We start from the raw sequence: 19230 nt of genomic DNA on the forward strand, positions 1-19230 counted from the left end.
GGGAACCTCGTGGACTTACCATGTTGATGAAAGCGGACAGAAAGACCAGGATGATGGTGAAGACCCCCACTAGAGTGCTGTTGAGTCTGGACTGGACAATCCTCTTCGAGAGCGTCTGGAGAGGCACTGGGAAAAACTACCAAGAGGTGAGGGGATGGGAAGGAGGGAAAGGGAAGGAGGCATAGGGGGAGAGAGGAATAAAGTATATTAGTAAGACTCAAGACAGTTAACAGACTCTTCTTAGGATGAGCGGAGCTGAGTGGAAGCACACAACCAGCTCTGACATTGACCATCGCCATTCCTCTGAAATGAGCAACGAAGGACGTCACAGCAGTGTCTGTCTCAGTGGAATATCATCAAGTATGCTCACGCATGAGAATGTCGTTATAAGATTCAATTTAGGAGTCTATTCCACAGTATCACTTACTGTACAGGGTTGAGACTGCTCTCAGTGGTTTTATAACAAAAACACACCAGAACAACTACAAAAGATGAGCTGCCAGCTACGATGATTGTTCTCTTCAAGTGGGCATGAGGGCCTGTCTTATTTCCCCGACGGCCTGCGGTCAGCCAATAAAGAGAAAGCAGGAAATGTGATACCCAGAGGTCCCAGCTGGGTTCAATAGCGCCACCATGACGCTGCTTCCTTTGAACATTCTGAACTGTCACACCAAACACGGCGAGTGCAGCACACGTCTCTTTGCCTCAATTCAAAACCCAGTCCGTGTCTCCACAAGGATACAAACGCACACACGCTGGCACACACATAGCTACGCATGCACACATACACACATGCTTGCGCGCACACACACACACATAGGAGGACACCACCAGCATTTACACAGGTGTAGCTCTGTATGTATGTACTGTATATGCCGGCTCTGTATGTATGTATGTACTGTATATGCCGGCTCTGTATGTATGTATTGTATATGCCGGCTCTGTATGTATGTACTGTATATGCCTGCTCTGTATGTATGTATGTACTGTATATGCTTGCTCTGTATGTATGTATGTATGTATGTATGTATGTATGTATGTATGTACTGTATATGCCTGCTCTGTATGTATGTACTGTATATGCCTGCTCTGTATGTATGTACTGTATATGCCGGCTCTGCGTCCTGATTACTGTGGAACCTACACCATCACAGCACCTGGCATTCTCAGACATAACTGTTCTAATAAGGTTATCTTACACCCGCTGCTGTCATTCATTTGATTAAAATGACTCAACTAGGAAAAGAACAACAAATAAAACTAGCTATTAGGGAGTACTCACCCCGAAACAGGAGTAGACTGCAGAGACAAACATGACAACCATCAGAATGATCAGGCATGAGATGTAGAACCCGATCATCAAACTAGAGCTGAGGAGGAACAGATTAGATCAATTAGATAAGACGATGAATAAGATAGATAACATGGAGAGAGAGATAGAGATGGAAAAGAGAGCGAGAGATGGATAGGTAGAGAGAGAAAGAGAGAGAGACGCCATATATCATATCACTGGATTAGAAATCACATCCTGATTTTAGAGGAGACAAAGAGGTGAAATGTTCGCGCAGATAACAACAACCCCTGGAAGCACTCCCTGGGAGAAGATCATAGTCATTCTCCAACAGAAACAGACATGTGAGAGGTAGTGACAAGGACAATAAGAATGGGTAGGGAGGAAAAATGATCGAAAGAAGTAAAAAAAAAAACATATATATATATATATATATATATATATATAGTAAGAGATTAGGAAACAAAGAAAAAGGAAGGTGAATGCAGATGAACGAACCTGGGAAGGTTGTGGGTGGAGGGGACGACTGTAGACGGACAGACAGAGGGCAAGGGGATCGATGAAACGCAGGGAATTGATCTCAACACGGGGAAAGGGGAGAGATAAAAGGTTCCGGAAGAAAATGGTATAACAAAGGAACGATAACGGGATCAATGCAACGACAGAGGGAGCGACGGAGGAAGCGAGCGTGAGGAACGGAGAAGCGAGGCAGAGGAAGAGATGGCGGGCGAGAGACTGAAGGAGCAAAGAGAGGCAGGGGGAGAGAGAGGTGAGAGACGCAGGAAGGAGAAAGAGACAAGAGAATGAGAACAAAATAGTTGAAGGGATATCGTGAGGCTGAGATGGGGACAGCCTTGACGGGATATCTTTGGTGTTTGAACCCCTGCTTCTTGCTTGTCTCTGAGATAGGCAGCTTAGGGTTCGCAAGGTGAGCTGGAGGACTTACTGTGGTACGATGACGATCTGGATGAAGCAAATGAAGAGGAAGACGAGAGAGGCACAGGCAACATACGCCCCAAACCTGGAATCCACCTGTTTGGAGTACTGGACAGGAAAAGATTGTTAGTAAAGAAATGAAAAGTCAAGCTCTCAACCCAAACACACAAACGATAAATTAAAGATGGCACGTGTATTTACAGCTGTCTACTAACAGCCTGTGAAATCAAGTTAAGTCAGTCTAACTATATTATTGTCAAAATAGCTCCTAGAAATGATCTACAAACGGAATATGGATACAAACCACATGCAAACGGAATGTATCTAATGTAAGTAAGGCCACAATAAAAGCAGGGACAAACTGTCATCCAGACATTCAGGCTTTCTGCCTGCCTAATGTGCACACTGAGGGGGTGAATAATTGTCTGCCGTGGTGCCCAGGTAATCGAGGGAAACAAAGGCAGCCATTATCTCACCCACAAAGGTGCGGGGGCCGCCTAAGAGCCAGCTCGAGAGCCAGCCTGAGAGGCCTTCTGCTCGGCTGTAAGTAGCACTAGGCAGCCCATTTACAATCCCATAGCAGGAAAGGAGGAGAAAGAGAAAGTGGGGAGAGGGCAGCGAGAGAGATGAGGTGGGCCAGGTGAAAACAGGTCTCTGCTTCGCCTCCCTCACCCCTTTGTCAACTCCTCTGTCCTCCTTTCATCTCCCCCCTTTCAGCCTCTCGCTCCTTCCTCCTCTCCCCCTCTGTCTCCCTCTCCCCCCTGCTTCTATATCTGTCTCTCCCGCCTCTCTCTCTCTTGCTCTCCCTTCACACCCTGCTTTGACAGACCTCCCATTGGCACAGTGTTAGACTTGCGAGTTCAACTTGGTCTGAAAGCTGTTTGTGTGTGAGTGTGTGGGGGGGAGGGAGATTACTTGTCACAAGTAATTATTTAAGCCCCTTTTAGCAGGACGGGAGGGCGAAAACATCGAATCCCAGGCTACCTTCTTTTCTAGATCAGGTTCTCGGAAGGTGAGCAGGAACTTGGTGACGTGTTCGGAGCGCAGGCGGTCGATGCTCCTGGCGTCGATGGCTCGGCCCAGGAACTCATCCACCTCGTCCTCTGGGTTCAGGTTCTCCTGTGTGTTTCTGAAAATGAAATGTCTAGATAACACAAGACGAGACCCTTTGTTGTTGTTCTCTGAGGGCTGGCTGTCAGCTCATGCCACAGCTCTGTGTCACTACGACTACCTCCCAGCACCGCCACCAGCAAACCCCAAACCAGCGTGGAAAGCAAGCAGTAAGATTGACAGAAAGGAGTAGCCAATCATTGGATCAATTGGATTTGAAGGACCTGTCTTTGAATCAGGGTACAATTGTGACAATTTGACAGGAGTGTGATTTGGCCAAATGTCAGTGGATTATGAGATATGTGTTAATCAGCTGACTATTGTGATCTGAGGGGTCACACTAATAACAGAGCAGAGGATGTTACTCACTTGTCCTTGGGATCTTCAAAGCCCTGAAACAGAGGAGAGAAACAAAAGGCAACTCAAATCAGAAGTGGGGCCATTCAGGTAAACCTCATCCAGCCAAACGCAATAGAGAAAGACAGCAACAGGGCATGAGGTACTGGAATGTGCTGAATGTGAAACGTTGCTAGCGTTTGGAACAGCGAGAAACCGTCTCCACAGCTGGGAACTAAAAATGGAACATACGTCAAGCAGACACGAGATTGGCATCTTCTCTCCTCCATCTCTCAACCACCAAAAACGGCCCTCCTCTCTTTCCTTCACTTCCTATAGCTCTCTTTCTTTCTGAGTCATCAGACTGACCTGGATGTCTGTCAGGGGGCGATGGTGTTTTAGCACACTGGCTGTGCATTACTCACATCCCATTCTGTTTACGGCACATCAGGTGAAATGAACAGTGGACCCATTTTGGCCAATAGCTCCCTCTGTTGGACATGTGTAGCAACAGAGGAAGAGAGAGCCAAGCCAGGTCTGATAACACTGGACAGACAAAGACACCGTTTGTAGACTGATGGAGAAAAACAGGAAGTAGAAGGGAGACACTCTATCATTGTAATCAATATCAACTGAAGATCAGTTGTTGTTTTTTTTTGCACAAACAAAGCACTGGCAAATGAGAGCTTGGACACAGCAGGATGTACAATGACTATGTGGTCTGGACACACTGGGCTACAATAGGAAGCCTTGTAAACCAAGCTAAGGTACCCGAGTGTGTAAAACCGTGTTAGGGATAGAACACAGGAAGAATACACTCAGTGTTTTTTGGAGGGGGGTTTATGTGAAATATGAAAGCTGTGATTAATAGCATGGGAGGCCTGGCAGCCAGAAAGCAGCTGGACAGCTCATAAGTCATCTCTCCTCTGTTGCCCTTCAGTCTGCCTGCATGTGGAGGACAGAGGCAAGAGGGAATTTCTATCACTCCCTTCCTTTTACACGCGGTCTCTCTCATGCCCTCGCTCGCTCTATCTTTGCTCTTTCCGTATCTGTGCCGCTGTGTGATTTATGAGAAATGCAGGGGGGATGGAGAGAGAGGGAGAGAGGGAGAGGGAGAGAGGGAGAGAGATAAAGAGGGAGGGAGGAAGCGGGAGAAATTGGAGAAAGATACAGAGGGTATGAGACGAAGAAAGCTCGTAAACATCACTGAGTTCATGTCGACGGAGGCAGTGACTGGTTAGGGAGGATGAGAGCAAGAGAGGAGGGCTCGAGAGGCGTCCAGCTATGTGTGGTGTCACCGGGATTCCCTTTGCAACAGAGAGGCTGGATCTCCTGAAAGAGACGTGATACACAGATGGCCGCCTATTCATCATTGAACACCGACAGACCGATAGACACAGCGAGAGAGAGAGAGAGAAAAAGGAATTTGGGGTCAAGAGAGGGAATTAATAATCCCAGAGAGAAAGAGGGAAAGAGGGAGGGAGAGAATACCATTCTCAGAAAAGTAAACAACAGAATCCTTGGTGTGTGTGTGCGTGCGTGTGCATGAGTCACTGATGGTAGGATTGATTTAGCACAGTTGGAGGCCTCAGGGAGGAGAAAGCAAACCCTGGATACGGTCACAGCAGCCCTGTCAACGATACGCCGTTATTGTTCCCATTTCCATACGTCTACAAACTCCTCCTCGGTTTTGGAGGACATGTATTTATCCCAAATGAGGCCGCAGTGACAGAATGTTTTGGCATTTGTTTGTTCATCCTCGCTGCCCATGGATGACAGAGTCTGGTACTGTGGCCCTTAGGGGCCACTCTTTACTGGGCGGGGAGAAGGGATGCATGCACACCCCAGGATCCCGGTTCCCAAGCCCCCACTTGGAGCTACTGAGAAAACAAAGAGCTCTTCCCAAAGAGCTCTTACCAATGATCCCCGGGTGTTTATTATAATATTGTGCTCATTTAGCAGATGCTTTGTTGTTTACTACCCCTGCAAAATACAGTCTCCCAGGTAGACGTTGCAAATATCACATTGCTAGAATCACGTTAGCTCGCTAAAAGCACTGACCCTGAAGCTGTTTGTTATTCTCCAAATGGGAAAAGCAGCACACATCCACACATGACCGACCAACCTTGAGATGCTATTGTACCAGGTTGACACATGCACAGACACACACAGACACACACACAGACACGCTGACAGACATACATACACAGACACGAATGAACACACGCATATGTTGATTCCGAGTGATGGGGGACCAATCCCAGTTGCTCACCATCCTCCTCATGTCCTTGGAGACCTGGTTGCCGCCCAGGTGGTTGTAGAAGGGCCGTTCGGTCCAGTGGCCTGTGTTGTGGGTGACCGAGTTAGTCCGCTGACGGTTCATCTTTGCTATCATGGCCTTCTCTTCTTTCTGTCAGCGGGAGATAACACAGTTATTTCTGTGTCATAATTGAGATGAGGTGCAGTTGTTTTGACAGAGCTGCTCTGGAGCTTTTCAAAAGCTGCAGTTCCCATCTCGCTTATCAATCGAGGTAAATCAGCCACACCTTAGGTAGCATTCCAGGTGTGAACATGCTCGAGATACCGTATACGGTGTCCTTTTGAACAGGCTCATGGTGGGAGTTGTACAGTAACTGATCTGGGATGGAATCAGCGGATGTAAAGGCTCGGAGGGTATCGTGTATCACAAATATGTGAGGAGTGTGACAGCAACCTTGTCCCATATTCGGCGCTCACTAACAGAGAGCGTCCTGTGTAACATGAGATACTTAGGACCGAGTTCCCATGACGCCTGTGACATGACCAGAGGACACTGATGGAGGCGTCAGACATGTAAACAAGCACTTTCTCCCAACTGCTGGGTGAGGTGAGCTCGCGCTCCACATACTTAAGGAACTCGTCATCTTTCTGTTTACAAATGCGACCATTATAAATGCTTTCGCCATTTTTATCTTGAAATATGGGAGCATTAGAGATAGCAGTGTAGGCTTTCAAATGTAATGGTGTGCAAGAGCACAAATCAGGATTTGGGGGGCTTAAAAAAGCAGCTGGTTTTCGTTCGAAAAACCCAATCCTGGCCCCCGCCACGGAGGGGATGAGAGCTCCAGGACGTACGCGCTTCTGACTGCAGCCCACGATGAGGTAGGTTTCTATGTTGTGCTTCTTCAGGTAGACGTTCCTCTCCCCCCCAGCGCCTGGTTCCACGTCATAGTCTCCATTCAGGTAGTTCAGCGTGGCCTTGGTGATGTGAATACGCCTGGCAACACACAAACACACACACACAGGATGAGTACGGTAGACGCACGGTTCCGTAGATTCACGGGTTGACTAACCGTGGGTAATGTGTCCTGATTGGATGCGCTTACCCTGCCTTGCCCCCTGCCTCCATGTGATTGGCAAGCGTGACATCATTGGACCAGACGTCAAACTGCCACTTCCTGAGTCCCAGCACACCACAGTGGACCCTGCCGCTGTGGATGCCCACCCGCATGTTCACGTTGACCCCAGTGACCTCTCGCACCAGCCTGCAACACAGGCGCGCAGGCACACACATTGAAGAAATGGCAAGAATGTACTTTTGACTTCATCATTTCAAATGGATTTACGTCACACTTTTCTTCCAACAATATTCTATAGAGTGAGGCAGGCTGGGACACACTATGTCACCATTCTCTCTGACTGAGCCCCATACACTCAGACTTGAAGAGAGATCTGTGTGTGAGAGGGCGTGTGTGTCTGTGTGTGAGATGTGTTTTTTTTTGTTGAGAGTCACATACTTAGGCCATGCTGTAAGCACATTAATCTGACGAGTGTATCTGAGAGCCGTTGTAAGTGAAAAGCACCTCAGGGTCAGCTCTGTATGGACTGGGCGAGTGCTGTGACGAGAAGTCTGGCTCTTCTGTCTAGGATATTATCTAGCCACACGCTCAGTAAGGCAGTGCTGCAGGCCCTTCAAACTCATATCCAAGCACATACAGGCACAAAGACACACGCGCACACACACGTGTACACTCTCCCTGCTGACAGGACCAACGTGGCCAGACATTTACATTTAGTCATTTAGCAGACGCTCTTATCCAGAGCGACTTACAGTAAGTACAGGGACATTCCCCCGAGGCAAGTAGGGTGAAGTGCCTTGCCCAAGGACACAACGTCATTTGGCACGGCTGGGAATCGAACAGGCAACCTTCAGATTACTAGCCCGATTCCCTAACCGCTCAGCCACCTGACTCCCTGACTCCCCAGACACACCTTATCAGGCCGACCAGGAAAAACACATTATTCACACTTCATTAATATCTCAAGATTGCACTGAACAAGTCCCATCTCTCAGCAAACAGCAATCAAAAGGCATATTTACAAACAAATACAGCATGAAAAGAACCCGGGAGAGGACACTAATCACGGTGACTGCCCTTGGTACATCCAGGACAGGGCTCATCACCAACCATGTAACGACACAAATTAGGCTAAGTGCCTCTTTAGGGGTTGGATACAGCGTGAACCTCATGTGAAATGAATCGCTGTTAGGGCTGTAGCGTTTCAACACAAACACACACACAGACACCCAGGCACCATCATGTCTGTTCCTGAGAACAGCAGGGGACACAAGAGACTGCTGGCAGATCCGCTCCAATACAGACTGTACCAATCTAACATGATTGAATGACTGACAGCTCTCCACACGTTAACAATTAACCTTGATAGACAAGTGGATTAGCTAGATTACAACCACGCAAGAAAAGTTATTCATTTGTGCCTGAACCACAGAGGTTCGGATCAACCAGCGTCCTATAAAGAACTGCTGGAAGCTAAATTGTATGAGATTGGTTGAAGTTAACCCATGATCGACTCTGATGGACAGATGGGTCATCCAATTACCTGCCAAAATGTTATTGAAAGTGCCTGAACTTTTCCAAACAGTTTCCATGGACAACTTCCCAGATGGATATGTGTAACAAACCATCTGGTGTTTAGGTTGGTTAACAATACATCCATCTTTGTCTATGTCCTCTGTCCCTGGACCTTCTCCTGCCTCAGTGAATACTTGTGTCCACCGTGTCAGCGCAGACAAGCTAGACAAGCTAGACTTTTTGGAAAGACTTTGTGGAGAACGGTTTACGTGTGAGTCAAGCTACTTTGCCGCAAACAAATATTTGGAATGTGCAGAAACTTATAAGCACCATAGCAAACTCTTGGATCAGCAGCAGTCAGAGCATGTATCAGCAAGAACCGGCGACGAAATGCGTAGTCTCATTTCCTCGTTGAGAGGCAGTCCTGTCAACCCTTCACTCAATGTTGACAGTAATGTCGAGTGGCTCGCCAAGCATTTCAAGCGATGCAGTGGACGGTATATAAATGAATCCGGCCTTTTGGTCTGGCTTAGTAGCAAGCCAGACCAAAAGGCCGGATTCATTTATTTATATACCGTCCACTGTCCTTTCGAGTCGCCCTCCTTCTGGGAGGAGGGATAGGCATGAAACCCATGGGTGTACATCACATCACGTAGATAACCTGCTGTTTCAAAACATTTGCCATTACTAACAAGGTTAGAGGCGAGCGATTGTCTTTTTTGCTTGGCGGCAGGCAGGTTCAAAAACACGATTAGTATTGAGACAGGGCTGGTTATGGTGTGGGGAAGAGAGAGCCAGATCTTCCGAGCTCTTTGTTTGGACACGTCCTTTATCATTTCCTTGTATATCGCTCCTCCTGTCGGTCCCCTCTTTGTCGTAGGGTGTTTTCGTTTGTGTGTGTGTGTCTGTGCGAGTGCGTGAAGCGGGTCCTGTGTGATACTCACGAGATGGCCTCGATCATGTCCACGCCCATCTCCACACAGCAGTGTCCGTGGTCAGCACGGGCCTCCGGCAGGCCAGACACACAGTAGTAGCAGTCTCCTAGGATCTTGATACGCAGACAGTGGTTCTCCTGAGGTGGGTGACACACACACAAACACATTTTCAACCCCTACTTTCCGAACAGCACCTCGTAGGGTTTGGTCCCTGTTGCCGTGTCTCCCTGAGGGTGTCATGAAACTACAAGGTCCTTATTGTGAAACTCGAAAACCTTGACAGAGAAATAGGTTTATTCTAGCTTTAAACTGCGAGTGGCTTCCCAACGACAAGGGATTGGGGTGAGGACGACAATGTGTGTTGTCTGTGTGAGCTGGTGTGAGTGTGGGAGGTGAAGGCGGGGGTGGGGGGGAGGGGGGTGGGGGGGAGGGGGGGGGGGGGGGTTGTTTGTGAGTATGTCTCCCCGAGGCTGGGCACAGGACTGTACCAGGCTGGTGTCTTATGATACCCACCTGAATATCTCCCTAGCACATGGTTCTGGTTGAATACAATCCTCCCCTTTGTTGAGCAATAGAAAATGTGTGTGTTTGTGCACTTGGCTTCATGCACTATGTCGCATGCGGGTGTGTATAAAACTGAGCTGGCGCATTTGCGACATTCATTTGTCCTTGTGATTGATGGAACATATGAATGGGATTATATCTACGTGTGTGTTAGACGCTGAACTGAAACCTTGAAGTGGGATGGGGATAGTGTATATGCATGTGGGAGTGGGTGTAATGTATTAAGCCATTTTCTTTTATTGTGGGTAGGGGGAAAATATGTGGACATACGTTTGTCTTTTGGAGCACTGTACTTGTGAGGAACAATAGTACAATGATATTCCACATCGTATTAACTGATTCACTGACACGGTTCTCAACCTCACCCATGACCCATGACCCATGACCCCAAATCCCCAAACCTAGCCTGGTGTGTGTGAGGTGCAAGTGCGAGGGGGAGCGTTCTCTCACCGCGGCCAGCTTGTCGAAGCGAGCGAACAGCTCGTTGAGCGTCATCACCAGCTCCTGGGCGGTGCACTGAGAGGCCAGGCTGGTGAAGCCCTCGATGTCAGCAAACAGGATGCTGGTCACGCGTCACAAAGAGAGAGAGAATGGGACGGGTCAGTAAAGCGATGCAGTGGGTGCCTTAGCTGACAGGATTTTTACCAGGCAGTCAAGCTGTTGACTGCATTGACCATTGTCTCCTTCGGTAAAGCAGCTGTCACAATCCCAGAAACTCGGATCAGATGGTGCTGTTGTTTTCTCTTGTTACACATGACAGCCAACCTTGGGAACCATGGCAACCGCTGAAGCCATTGACAGAGGTGCCAGGGCAGATTGCTCCTGGTCCATTTAGAACAGCATGAGAATAAAGTAGACCGCCCACAGGAACAATCATCTCCACAGTCAGAGTATGGCACTCATGTGACACTGATGTCTGAACTCCAACTCCACAGCAGGTCAGACCAGCTGTAGATCAGACAGGGCAAGCCTATTTATATGAAAGGACTAAAGGGTGAGAGAGTGAGAGAGAGGGCGACAGAATGTGTGTGTCGGTGACCGTGCGCTTCGGTTTGTGCAAGTGTGTGTGTGTGTGTGTGTGTGTGTGTGTGTGTGTGTGTGTGGAAACGTGTGTGCCTGACCACTCCCGACAAACTCCCAAGTCAAGTCACCTTCCCTGGGAACAAGGTAACTGATATGTTAATCTTTCGTAACATGCCCTCCGGGGGTGCACACATTCATCTCACCACAACAGTGTGGATGATCTCATCCAGTGAAAGGGTGTCACTCGTCGGCATCACCCAGGCCACAATAGGGCAGAGAGATGGGCAGGTCTCCTGTATTAGCAGAGTGGTGGGAGAGTCAGACCGCTCTGACATGCGGGCCCAAGAGCTTCGCTGCTCTTGAAATTGGTTCTCTGGAGTGGCGTGAGCCTCGCTCGACATGCGGCGGATGTCAAATTGTACCCTCGTCTTCCGTCTGAAACATGTCGCGCCACTCCTTGGTCGCTAGCAGGCTGTACTTCTGAGATTGAAATTGCGTCGATCGGGTAAGAAGACACAGGGTGAAAATAGGAACGAGAGAGTGCGAGTCACAGAGAAGAACAGGGAGAGACATGGAGTAGAGAAGGTTGCGAGAAGGACACCAGAAAGGATGGAGGACCAAAAAGCTGATGCTGGACAGAGGGAAATGGTGATAGAGGGTAGGAAAGAGTGAGAGGGGGGACGGAGAGAGAGAGAGAGAGAGAGAGAGAGAGAGAGAGAGAGAGAGAGAGAGAGAGAGAGAGAGAGAGAGAGAGAGAGAGAGAGAGAGAGAGAGAGAGAAAGCAGCTCCGAAAGCAAAACAGGCTCACATGAGTCTCACAGGGTGTAAAGAGAGGCCCGAGGGCCGACTGGGAGAAGACGCATGGCCAGGAGAGGTGTCTGCTGTGGTCTGGAAATAGAGCTTCGCACACAAAGGGGACAGACACGGCCTGCCCTGCTCGTTCAACAGCCTGATAAAGAGCCATTGTGGAGCAGCACCTACAGGGCAGCACCAATCACAGGGCAGCACCTACAGGGCAGCACCAATCACAGGGCAGCACCTACAGGGCAGCACCAATCACAGGGCTAGGGGGTACCAATGGTCACTATGTGGCATAGACTAAGACTGCCTCTGCATTTTAGACTGTCCAGTCATCTGAGGGGGAGAGCTTGATTTGAATCTAAAATCCTAACAAGCCTAATGACATACACCTTAAGAGACATTCTTTGATTTAAGCGAACAAGCGAGCGTCTCTGAAGAACTAATTGAAGCCTTTTTGACGTGTGTTGTATTTCCCTTCGCAGGATTCTGAGGGGATTCTACTTCCATTAGGCTCTTCATAGCAGGCACACTAAATAAAGCACCTCTTAAATCCTTCCGTATTAGACCTCAGCGCCTGGACTCCCTGGTCGCCCGTGGAAGCAGCCTCAGCATCCCTGCCCGCACGCCCCCTCAGACCTGTTGTCATGACCACAGATTGACGGTGATTAGGATGATTACGGTGGTGGCTTTGAGAGGAGGAGAAGGGGGGTGGTGGGAGGGGGTGGGGTAGTGTTGAGCAGGCTTCTGTCCCGGTGCTCCAGGTGCATATGAGGGAAACAATCTGCATGACCTTTCCAGCTCAATAGTCATGTTCGCCCCATAAGATATCCTTAGCGTTTAAGTCTTATTTGAAAAGAATATACTGTTCCACCTGGTCCTACTGCTGTATCCAGCAAAGGAACCAGATCAGCATGGAGTCTTAGTGGGCCGACTAGTTGACTGATTGAGAGGTCATATCAGGGGACTAAGGTAAAGTCCAGTCCAGCCTGATCACTCTGATCCCGGATTGGCTGACAGGCACAGGGGTACGCCAGACCGCTTCGCTGCAACTCAGATTATCAGATGGTTTATGACAGCGGCACCGTGGAAGCTATTTATGGTGCCAAATATAATCCCTGTGCCTCCCACAACCATGGGATTAACAGCTGCACAAATATCAGGGAGCAGAGTGTTATTCTGGAGAGGGGGTTCGAGACGGAGGGAGGAAGGGGGGCAGACACCAGGCAAATGTCAAGAGCTTTGTCAGGTTTCTAAAACCTGTAAAATGGTTACTTAGGTGATGACTCACCAGAATGTAGAAGCACGACTTGAGATGGTGATTTGTTTTTCTGTCTGGCAAGGATCTTAGAGGCCTGCGGCTCACTGTCCCTGGCTGGTGGAGAGACAATGCTCACACGTGTATCCGTATCTTAAGCACGGGTTTGAATCCCCCATCCATCATAAAGAAATCTCCATCCAACCTTTCTTATTTTTGCTCACTTACTCAACTAATAACCATTGGCTCTCTTCAAACACATGTTACAAATTCTCGGGAATTAGGAACTGTGCTGGGATTAGGAATTGTGCTGGTTTGTGCTGGTTAGATTTGCTTAGATAAAACAAAATATTCGCAATTCTTCTCAACGTTATGCTATTAACGTTGTTGACATTACAAATAAGACCTGAGATCACAAAACAGCTTAGAGCCATTGCTTCATCCGAAGCTCTTTGAAACAGAAGGAGACTGAGAACAAACTCGTCCGAGGGTTCCCGGATGTTCAGGAACTAAGATTGCATTAGGTCCCCTCTTTCAAGTGTTATTGTCCCTGGAGGAAAGGACCTTCACTATGTCAACAATAAGACACAGGAATAATAAACCTTTGGACAAGAGACCCTGAGGCTGGAGCAGGGAGTTTCAGGATGAAATGTCCGACTTCAGGAAGTGTTTGCTCGGCAAGTTGTTTAAGTTGTTAGTGAGCCTCATATTTCACAAGCTGAGCCCCAACACAGCTACATGCAAGTACACACACACATAAAGTATATACACACACACGCAAACAAAAACATACACATTAATACACACAAACACTCCAATATCCCCAGGGGAAAGGAGAGTGAGGAGAAGCACACTTCCTGCTTATATAGCACAACCCCCAGAATCCATTCCGGGTCAGCGCTCAGCCAAATCAAAGGCCTGCTGAGCTGGCATGGTCTGACCCCATGAACCCCTGTCCCTCAGAGCTGGCACTGCCACAAAACGCCAGGCCTTTCATCTCTCCGCCGCTTGACCTCCCAGCACTGTTGTTGGCCAGTTCAACCCTGCATGCATATCCCCTTTCCTTCTCGCTCTCTCGTTCTCTCGCTCCCTCTCTCGCTCTCTCCCTCTCTTCCTCTCTCCCTCTCTTTCTCTCTCCCTCTCTCTCTCTCTCTCTCTCTCTCTCTCTCTCCTTTGCGGTGTCCTCTCCTTCTCCCCCCGTCTCCCCTCCCTCCATGTCCCCTGGCATGTCGTACGAGGACTCGGTCCCCTCGTCTGCCAGTGCATCCGGCCGTCCAGCCGCCTGCCTTGTTTGTCCCTGTTGTGCTCAGCCTGTCAGCGCTAAACCCATGAGTACATGTCTGGCTGGTTGTCAGATTACATCACCTTACATTTCCTTCCTCTCCGTCGCTTGTCACGCACCTCCATAGGAAACTGGTGATAAAACACCTTGAAAAGATTCATACAGTACATGACTCATGTAGGACTATTCATTCAAAGGTCAATATGAAGGACATTAAACTATTGACCATGAAACATTTGGCTTGCTTTCCTGATACAGGACCGCAAAGGGTCTGGTGGAGGATGCGTGATCCTGAAACAGCTCCCATCCGTCTCTGGAGAAAAACCTCTCTCCGGGACGGAGGCCGAGAGGACTGGAGTGTCTGCTGTCCTGTGTGCCGCAGTACTGAGCTGCTGACCACGAACAGGGGGACATGACAGCACTGCCTCCATCAGCCCCAGCAGGGAACTCTTATGTAAGCTTCTGAGAGGCCACGACTGGAAACTGCACTGCAGACAGCAATCTGACACAACTGCAGAACTGCTCATCTGCTGTGTGTGTGTGTGTGTGTGTGTGTGTGTGTGTGTGTGTGTGTGTGTGTGTGTGTGTGTGTGTGTGTGTGTGAGTGAGTGAGTGAGAGAGAGAGAGAGAGTGTGTTTAAATGTGACTTTAGCGATGGAGCACCGGGGGGGTCAACAGTGGTTCAATCAAACCAAGGAGCTCTGTCTTCCTTTGTAGCAGATAAATACTGCTATTAGAGACCTCATCCAAACGGACCCAAATAACACCCTACTGCTAGCTTGCATAACTGTGTCTGCTGTGGAATGGGACATTTTGGCCTAATTGCTGGAAGCCACAGGGAGGACACAAACAGGAAGGCAGGTCCTGACAGAGAGAGAGAGACGGCCCCGGGAGTACAAGGGTACCGGGGGCTGGGGCCACTAGACTGTTGGTGGCAGGCGGAGAGGGATTGGAAGCTGGGGCCTGGGAGCTGGAGGCTCGGGACTGTAACCTGGACAGCTGGTGACTGAGACTTCAGGATTGAGACTAGCTTTCTAGCTTTTTTTTTTTTCCCCGGCGAGAGCGGTCCACTCTGTTCCTGTTGTCCGTCTGCGGCTCAGATGGGCCCAATTAACAGTGGTGGCGTGCCCTCTCCCGCGGGCCTCCCGTTAGCAGGGCATTAGCCACACAGTCAGCCAAGCTTACTGGGCAGCGACACTAATGAAACCAGCTGAGAGGTCTGGACAAGATGGGGGGGGGCTGCTGCTCCACCAGCCAGCCAATCAGACCCAGCGTCAGCCGGAATGAGAAACAGATCAACACACGGCGGGATCAATCACTCCAACCTATAGCTGTGCTTTTCAGCACGATCAGGGAAGCACGCATTCCTTTTCGAAACAATAGCAATCAAACGCCTGACAGACACCGCTGGCCTCGAGCGCGTGCGACAGAAACGGGTCCCACTATTTCTGTCACAGCTACATCACAGATGAAGGAACGTCCTCGAGCTGGCGTCACGCGGTACATCCGTGCGTGGAAGGAGGCGAGTGGACGCGATGTGGAGGAGAGCGATGGAGCCTCTGACGGGGGCATGGAGGACAGAGCTGTGTGACCAGTGGCTCTTCTCCCAGAGACAGTACCCCCCCCTCCCCCCCGCCCCGACACCTCTGTGCTGCACGTTGTCCAGCTAACCCAATCAGACACAGGGGCTCCTTATGGCCCCGACACCGCCACCCGAGCGGTGGTGGAACAGTGGTCACTCTGTGTACAGGTGACCACTGTAAACCACCTACACAGTGCAACACTTAGGTGCTGGAACAACCAGCAAGGAACTGTGCTGTTCTGTGTGGTGGAAGAAATTATGGATATCATACGGGCTTATGTTAATCACAATCAGTAGGTCGGCTAATTGCCTTCATGTATTCTCTCTTGTTATTCGTATGCATTCCTGCTATAACCTATATTATGTTGAGGACAGTCATAGGTCTATGATGTAGTATCCGCCTGACTGATCAATGAACACCTGTTGGCTGTAGGTTTCATGCTTCAGAAAGACTTCATTACCCACACTGTGTATTGGGTGGTCAGTTTTCATGTCATGAGTGTCCAATCTGCAGTTTGCTTGATACTTCCAAACCCACAACCAGATTGAATACATTTCCTGTGGAGACGGGCAGAACCTTTCGACACCAGTGTCTTCTCATCTCTTACGGAGAGGGTAGGGTAGAGAGAGTGGCTGACCGAGCCTAGAATGGAGGTCTCAGCACGCACACACAAGTTAGCAGCAGTGGCCTGCTGGAAGGCTGTGGGACGGATTTTCAAAACAACAGTTTGGGGGCAAGACCTGGAAGTGGCCTCTGTTTTTCTCCATCTCTGCCCCCTGTCCAGCGCCCCTCCCCTGGTGACAGTTGGCCGTACCTCACGTTGTCGTGCTTCTGGATGTAGATCTTGTGAAACATCATGTCCTCTTGTTTGACGTTAATGTCGGCTTTCATCTCCATGGCAACGTGGCGGGGAAGCACCGAGAGCAGGAGGCGTTCCTGTGGAGAGAGAGAGAGGGAGAGAGAGAGAGAGGGAGAGAGAGAGGGAGGGAGGGAGGGAGGGAGGGAGGGAGGGAGGGAGGGAGGGAGGGAGGGAGGGAGGGAGGGAGGGAGGGAGGGAGGGAGGGAGGGAGGGAGGGAGGGAGGGAAAGCAGAAAGAGAGGGGAGGAGGGGAGGAGAGCAATAGATCATTAAGTGATGGAGACAGAGAAAAGTATAAGAGAAAAAAGAAGTAGAGGGGAGAGTGAAGGAGAGTAGGAGTTAGAGAGACAGTAAAAATTTAAGTGTTGATTTTGGCCATGACAAAGTGGGGGTGGGGTGTACAGGGGTAATTGAGTTGTCAGCCGCGCACACTGCCTCGCTACACCCGTCCTCGCCCTCCTCCCCTCTCAGCCCTCATCCATACATCTTCGTACAGTGTCCGCCCACGCATGGAGATCCCGCAGAGCGATGTCATCACTAAGTGACGAGTGTGAGCCAGCCTCTGATGTCATTTCCATGTTTACGTTGCAGTGGGGGCAGCGTCACTGCTGCCAGGCCAGGCTGCTACTAAAGGATGACACACACACCTCCCTCACACATTCATCTCCTACTGCAGCCTGTCAAACCTGCACAATTAGCCCCAGTCGGCTCTCTCTCTCCGCCCACTGGTAGAGCTCCAATTATGAACACTTTTAACAAGCTCAGTTCAGCAGGAGACAACCATCTTCGGCATGACTCACTAATTAGATGACATTGTCCATGGAACAGGGACCCTCCATCCTGAACTCTGAAAGGATGTGACATCCACCCCCCCCCACCCCCCCGCCCCAGCCCGCCCTCCCTGTCACCAACTGCCCCCCCACCTCCCTCTCCCCAGCCCCCGACCACCCCACTCCCCCATTCACCTAGGCCCGGCACCTGCTCACCTGCTGCTGGTTCTCTCTCTGCGAGTGGAGGCGAGCCTGGATACACTCCCTTGTCTCCTGGAAGGCCTGCCTCTGGGAGCCCTCGGCTGGGTAGTGTGTGCACACCCCCACAATGTTGGTGCAGGAAAAGATCAACACGTTGGACACCACCTGTGGGAGGAGACGGAGGAGAGAGGGAGGAGTCATGAGGCCGGGGTCGGATATAGGAAGAAGAAAGAGGGAAGGAGAGAGAGACCTTTTGTACATTTTATGCAAAGTGCCATTTTGTTTACAATTTGTTCACTTAATCCAATCCCCAACACACAATTTAAACGCATTGTAGTTTGTGTCTGTTTTGGAGATCCGACCTTGGAAAGACAACATTGACCCTGTTCCCACATTTTTAGTATTCCATTCCTTAAATGGTTTTTGTTTGGAGTCCAAATCATTGAATCTGACACCACAAGGAGCCGAGCGATATATCTGGGAGGAAGAGGAGAAGGAGTAGAATACAGACACAAGTGAGCAGATATGGTTTCCCAGCGTTGCGTCCCTGTCCCTTCTTGGTTTAGGAAGAAGGACCTCCAGTACCCCTTTGCCCCCTCTCCCTGTGACTCCTTCTGAGTTACAGTAAGAACAGGCTGGCTCGACCCCTCTCCTTCCTGGTAGTTAGCAGAGGCCCAGAGCCACAGCGCCACAGCATCACTATGCCTGGGGCCAGACAGAACCCAGCGTTCTCAGACATAGCTCTGACATGACCTCAGCTGTTGGAATAACGCCACTACCGGACCAGGCCTATATGGACTGCCTAGGTGTGTGTTTGTATGTGTGTGTGTGTTGTGTGCAGAGAGTAAGAAAGAGCAAGAGAGAAAGAACGCAAGAAAGAGAGAGCGTGAGAGCGTGAGAGCGCGCGCGAGAGAGAGAGAGAGAGAGAGAGAGAGAGAGAGAGAGAGAGAGAGAGAGAGAGAGAGAGAGTGAAAGAAAGCTATAAAGTGTGAGGGAGAATGTGTGATACACAGAAAACTGTGAGAGATACAGAAAGCGAGAGAGAGAGAGAGAGAGAGAGAGAGAGAGAGAGAGAGAGAGAGAGAGAGAGAGAGAGAGAGAGAGAGAGAGAGAGAGTACTGTGGGGATAGGGCTCCTGAGGCCAGCACCCAGAGGCTTCCTCCCCTACAGCCAGGCCCAGGCCTGTCACACAATTAACCAATGGCCTGAGTCAGCTATCTCATTCACACCTCTGGCCCCTCCCATTACAGAACAAAATAAACAAACACATCAGACTGTATTTTCCAAGGCCCATAATTAGTCTATAAGCAGCCTGTCTACAATTAGAAATGAGGATGTAAGAACTAAGGCGGAAGAGGAGGAGGCCGGGGAGGGATTTGAAGACACTGGGGAGGCAGAGGAGGAGGCTGGGGAGGAGGAGGAGAAGGCTGCT

The 19230-nt window shown here is 49.8% G+C and overlaps 1 protein-coding gene across 1 annotated transcript in view; it reads right to left on the bottom strand.

Annotated features, from left to right (window-relative positions):
- Positions 1-19230, bottom strand: part of adcy5 (adenylate cyclase 5) — a 44440-nt gene that overhangs the window by 4935 nt on the left and 20275 nt on the right. The window contains exons 2-13 of the mRNA XM_067251714.1: positions 17814-17963; positions 16784-16905; positions 10476-10587; positions 9471-9598; positions 7039-7197; positions 6788-6929; positions 5946-6083; positions 3707-3729; positions 3212-3356; positions 2238-2335; positions 1283-1370; positions 20-136 (exon numbers count right to left, since the gene is read on the bottom strand). Coding sequence (XP_067107815.1) covers positions 20-136; positions 1283-1370; positions 2238-2335; positions 3212-3356; positions 3707-3729; positions 5946-6083; positions 6788-6929; positions 7039-7197; positions 9471-9598; positions 10476-10587; positions 16784-16905; positions 17814-17963 — 1422 coding nt within the window. The remainder of the gene's footprint in view (positions 1-19; positions 137-1282; positions 1371-2237; positions 2336-3211; positions 3357-3706; positions 3730-5945; positions 6084-6787; positions 6930-7038; positions 7198-9470; positions 9599-10475; positions 10588-16783; positions 16906-17813; positions 17964-19230) is intronic.

The sequence above is a fragment of the Osmerus mordax genome, chromosome 2 (genome assembly GCF_038355195.1).
Source record: "Osmerus mordax isolate fOsmMor3 chromosome 2, fOsmMor3.pri, whole genome shotgun sequence".
Lineage (NCBI taxonomy): Eukaryota > Metazoa > Chordata > Actinopteri > Osmeriformes > Osmeridae > Osmerus > Osmerus mordax.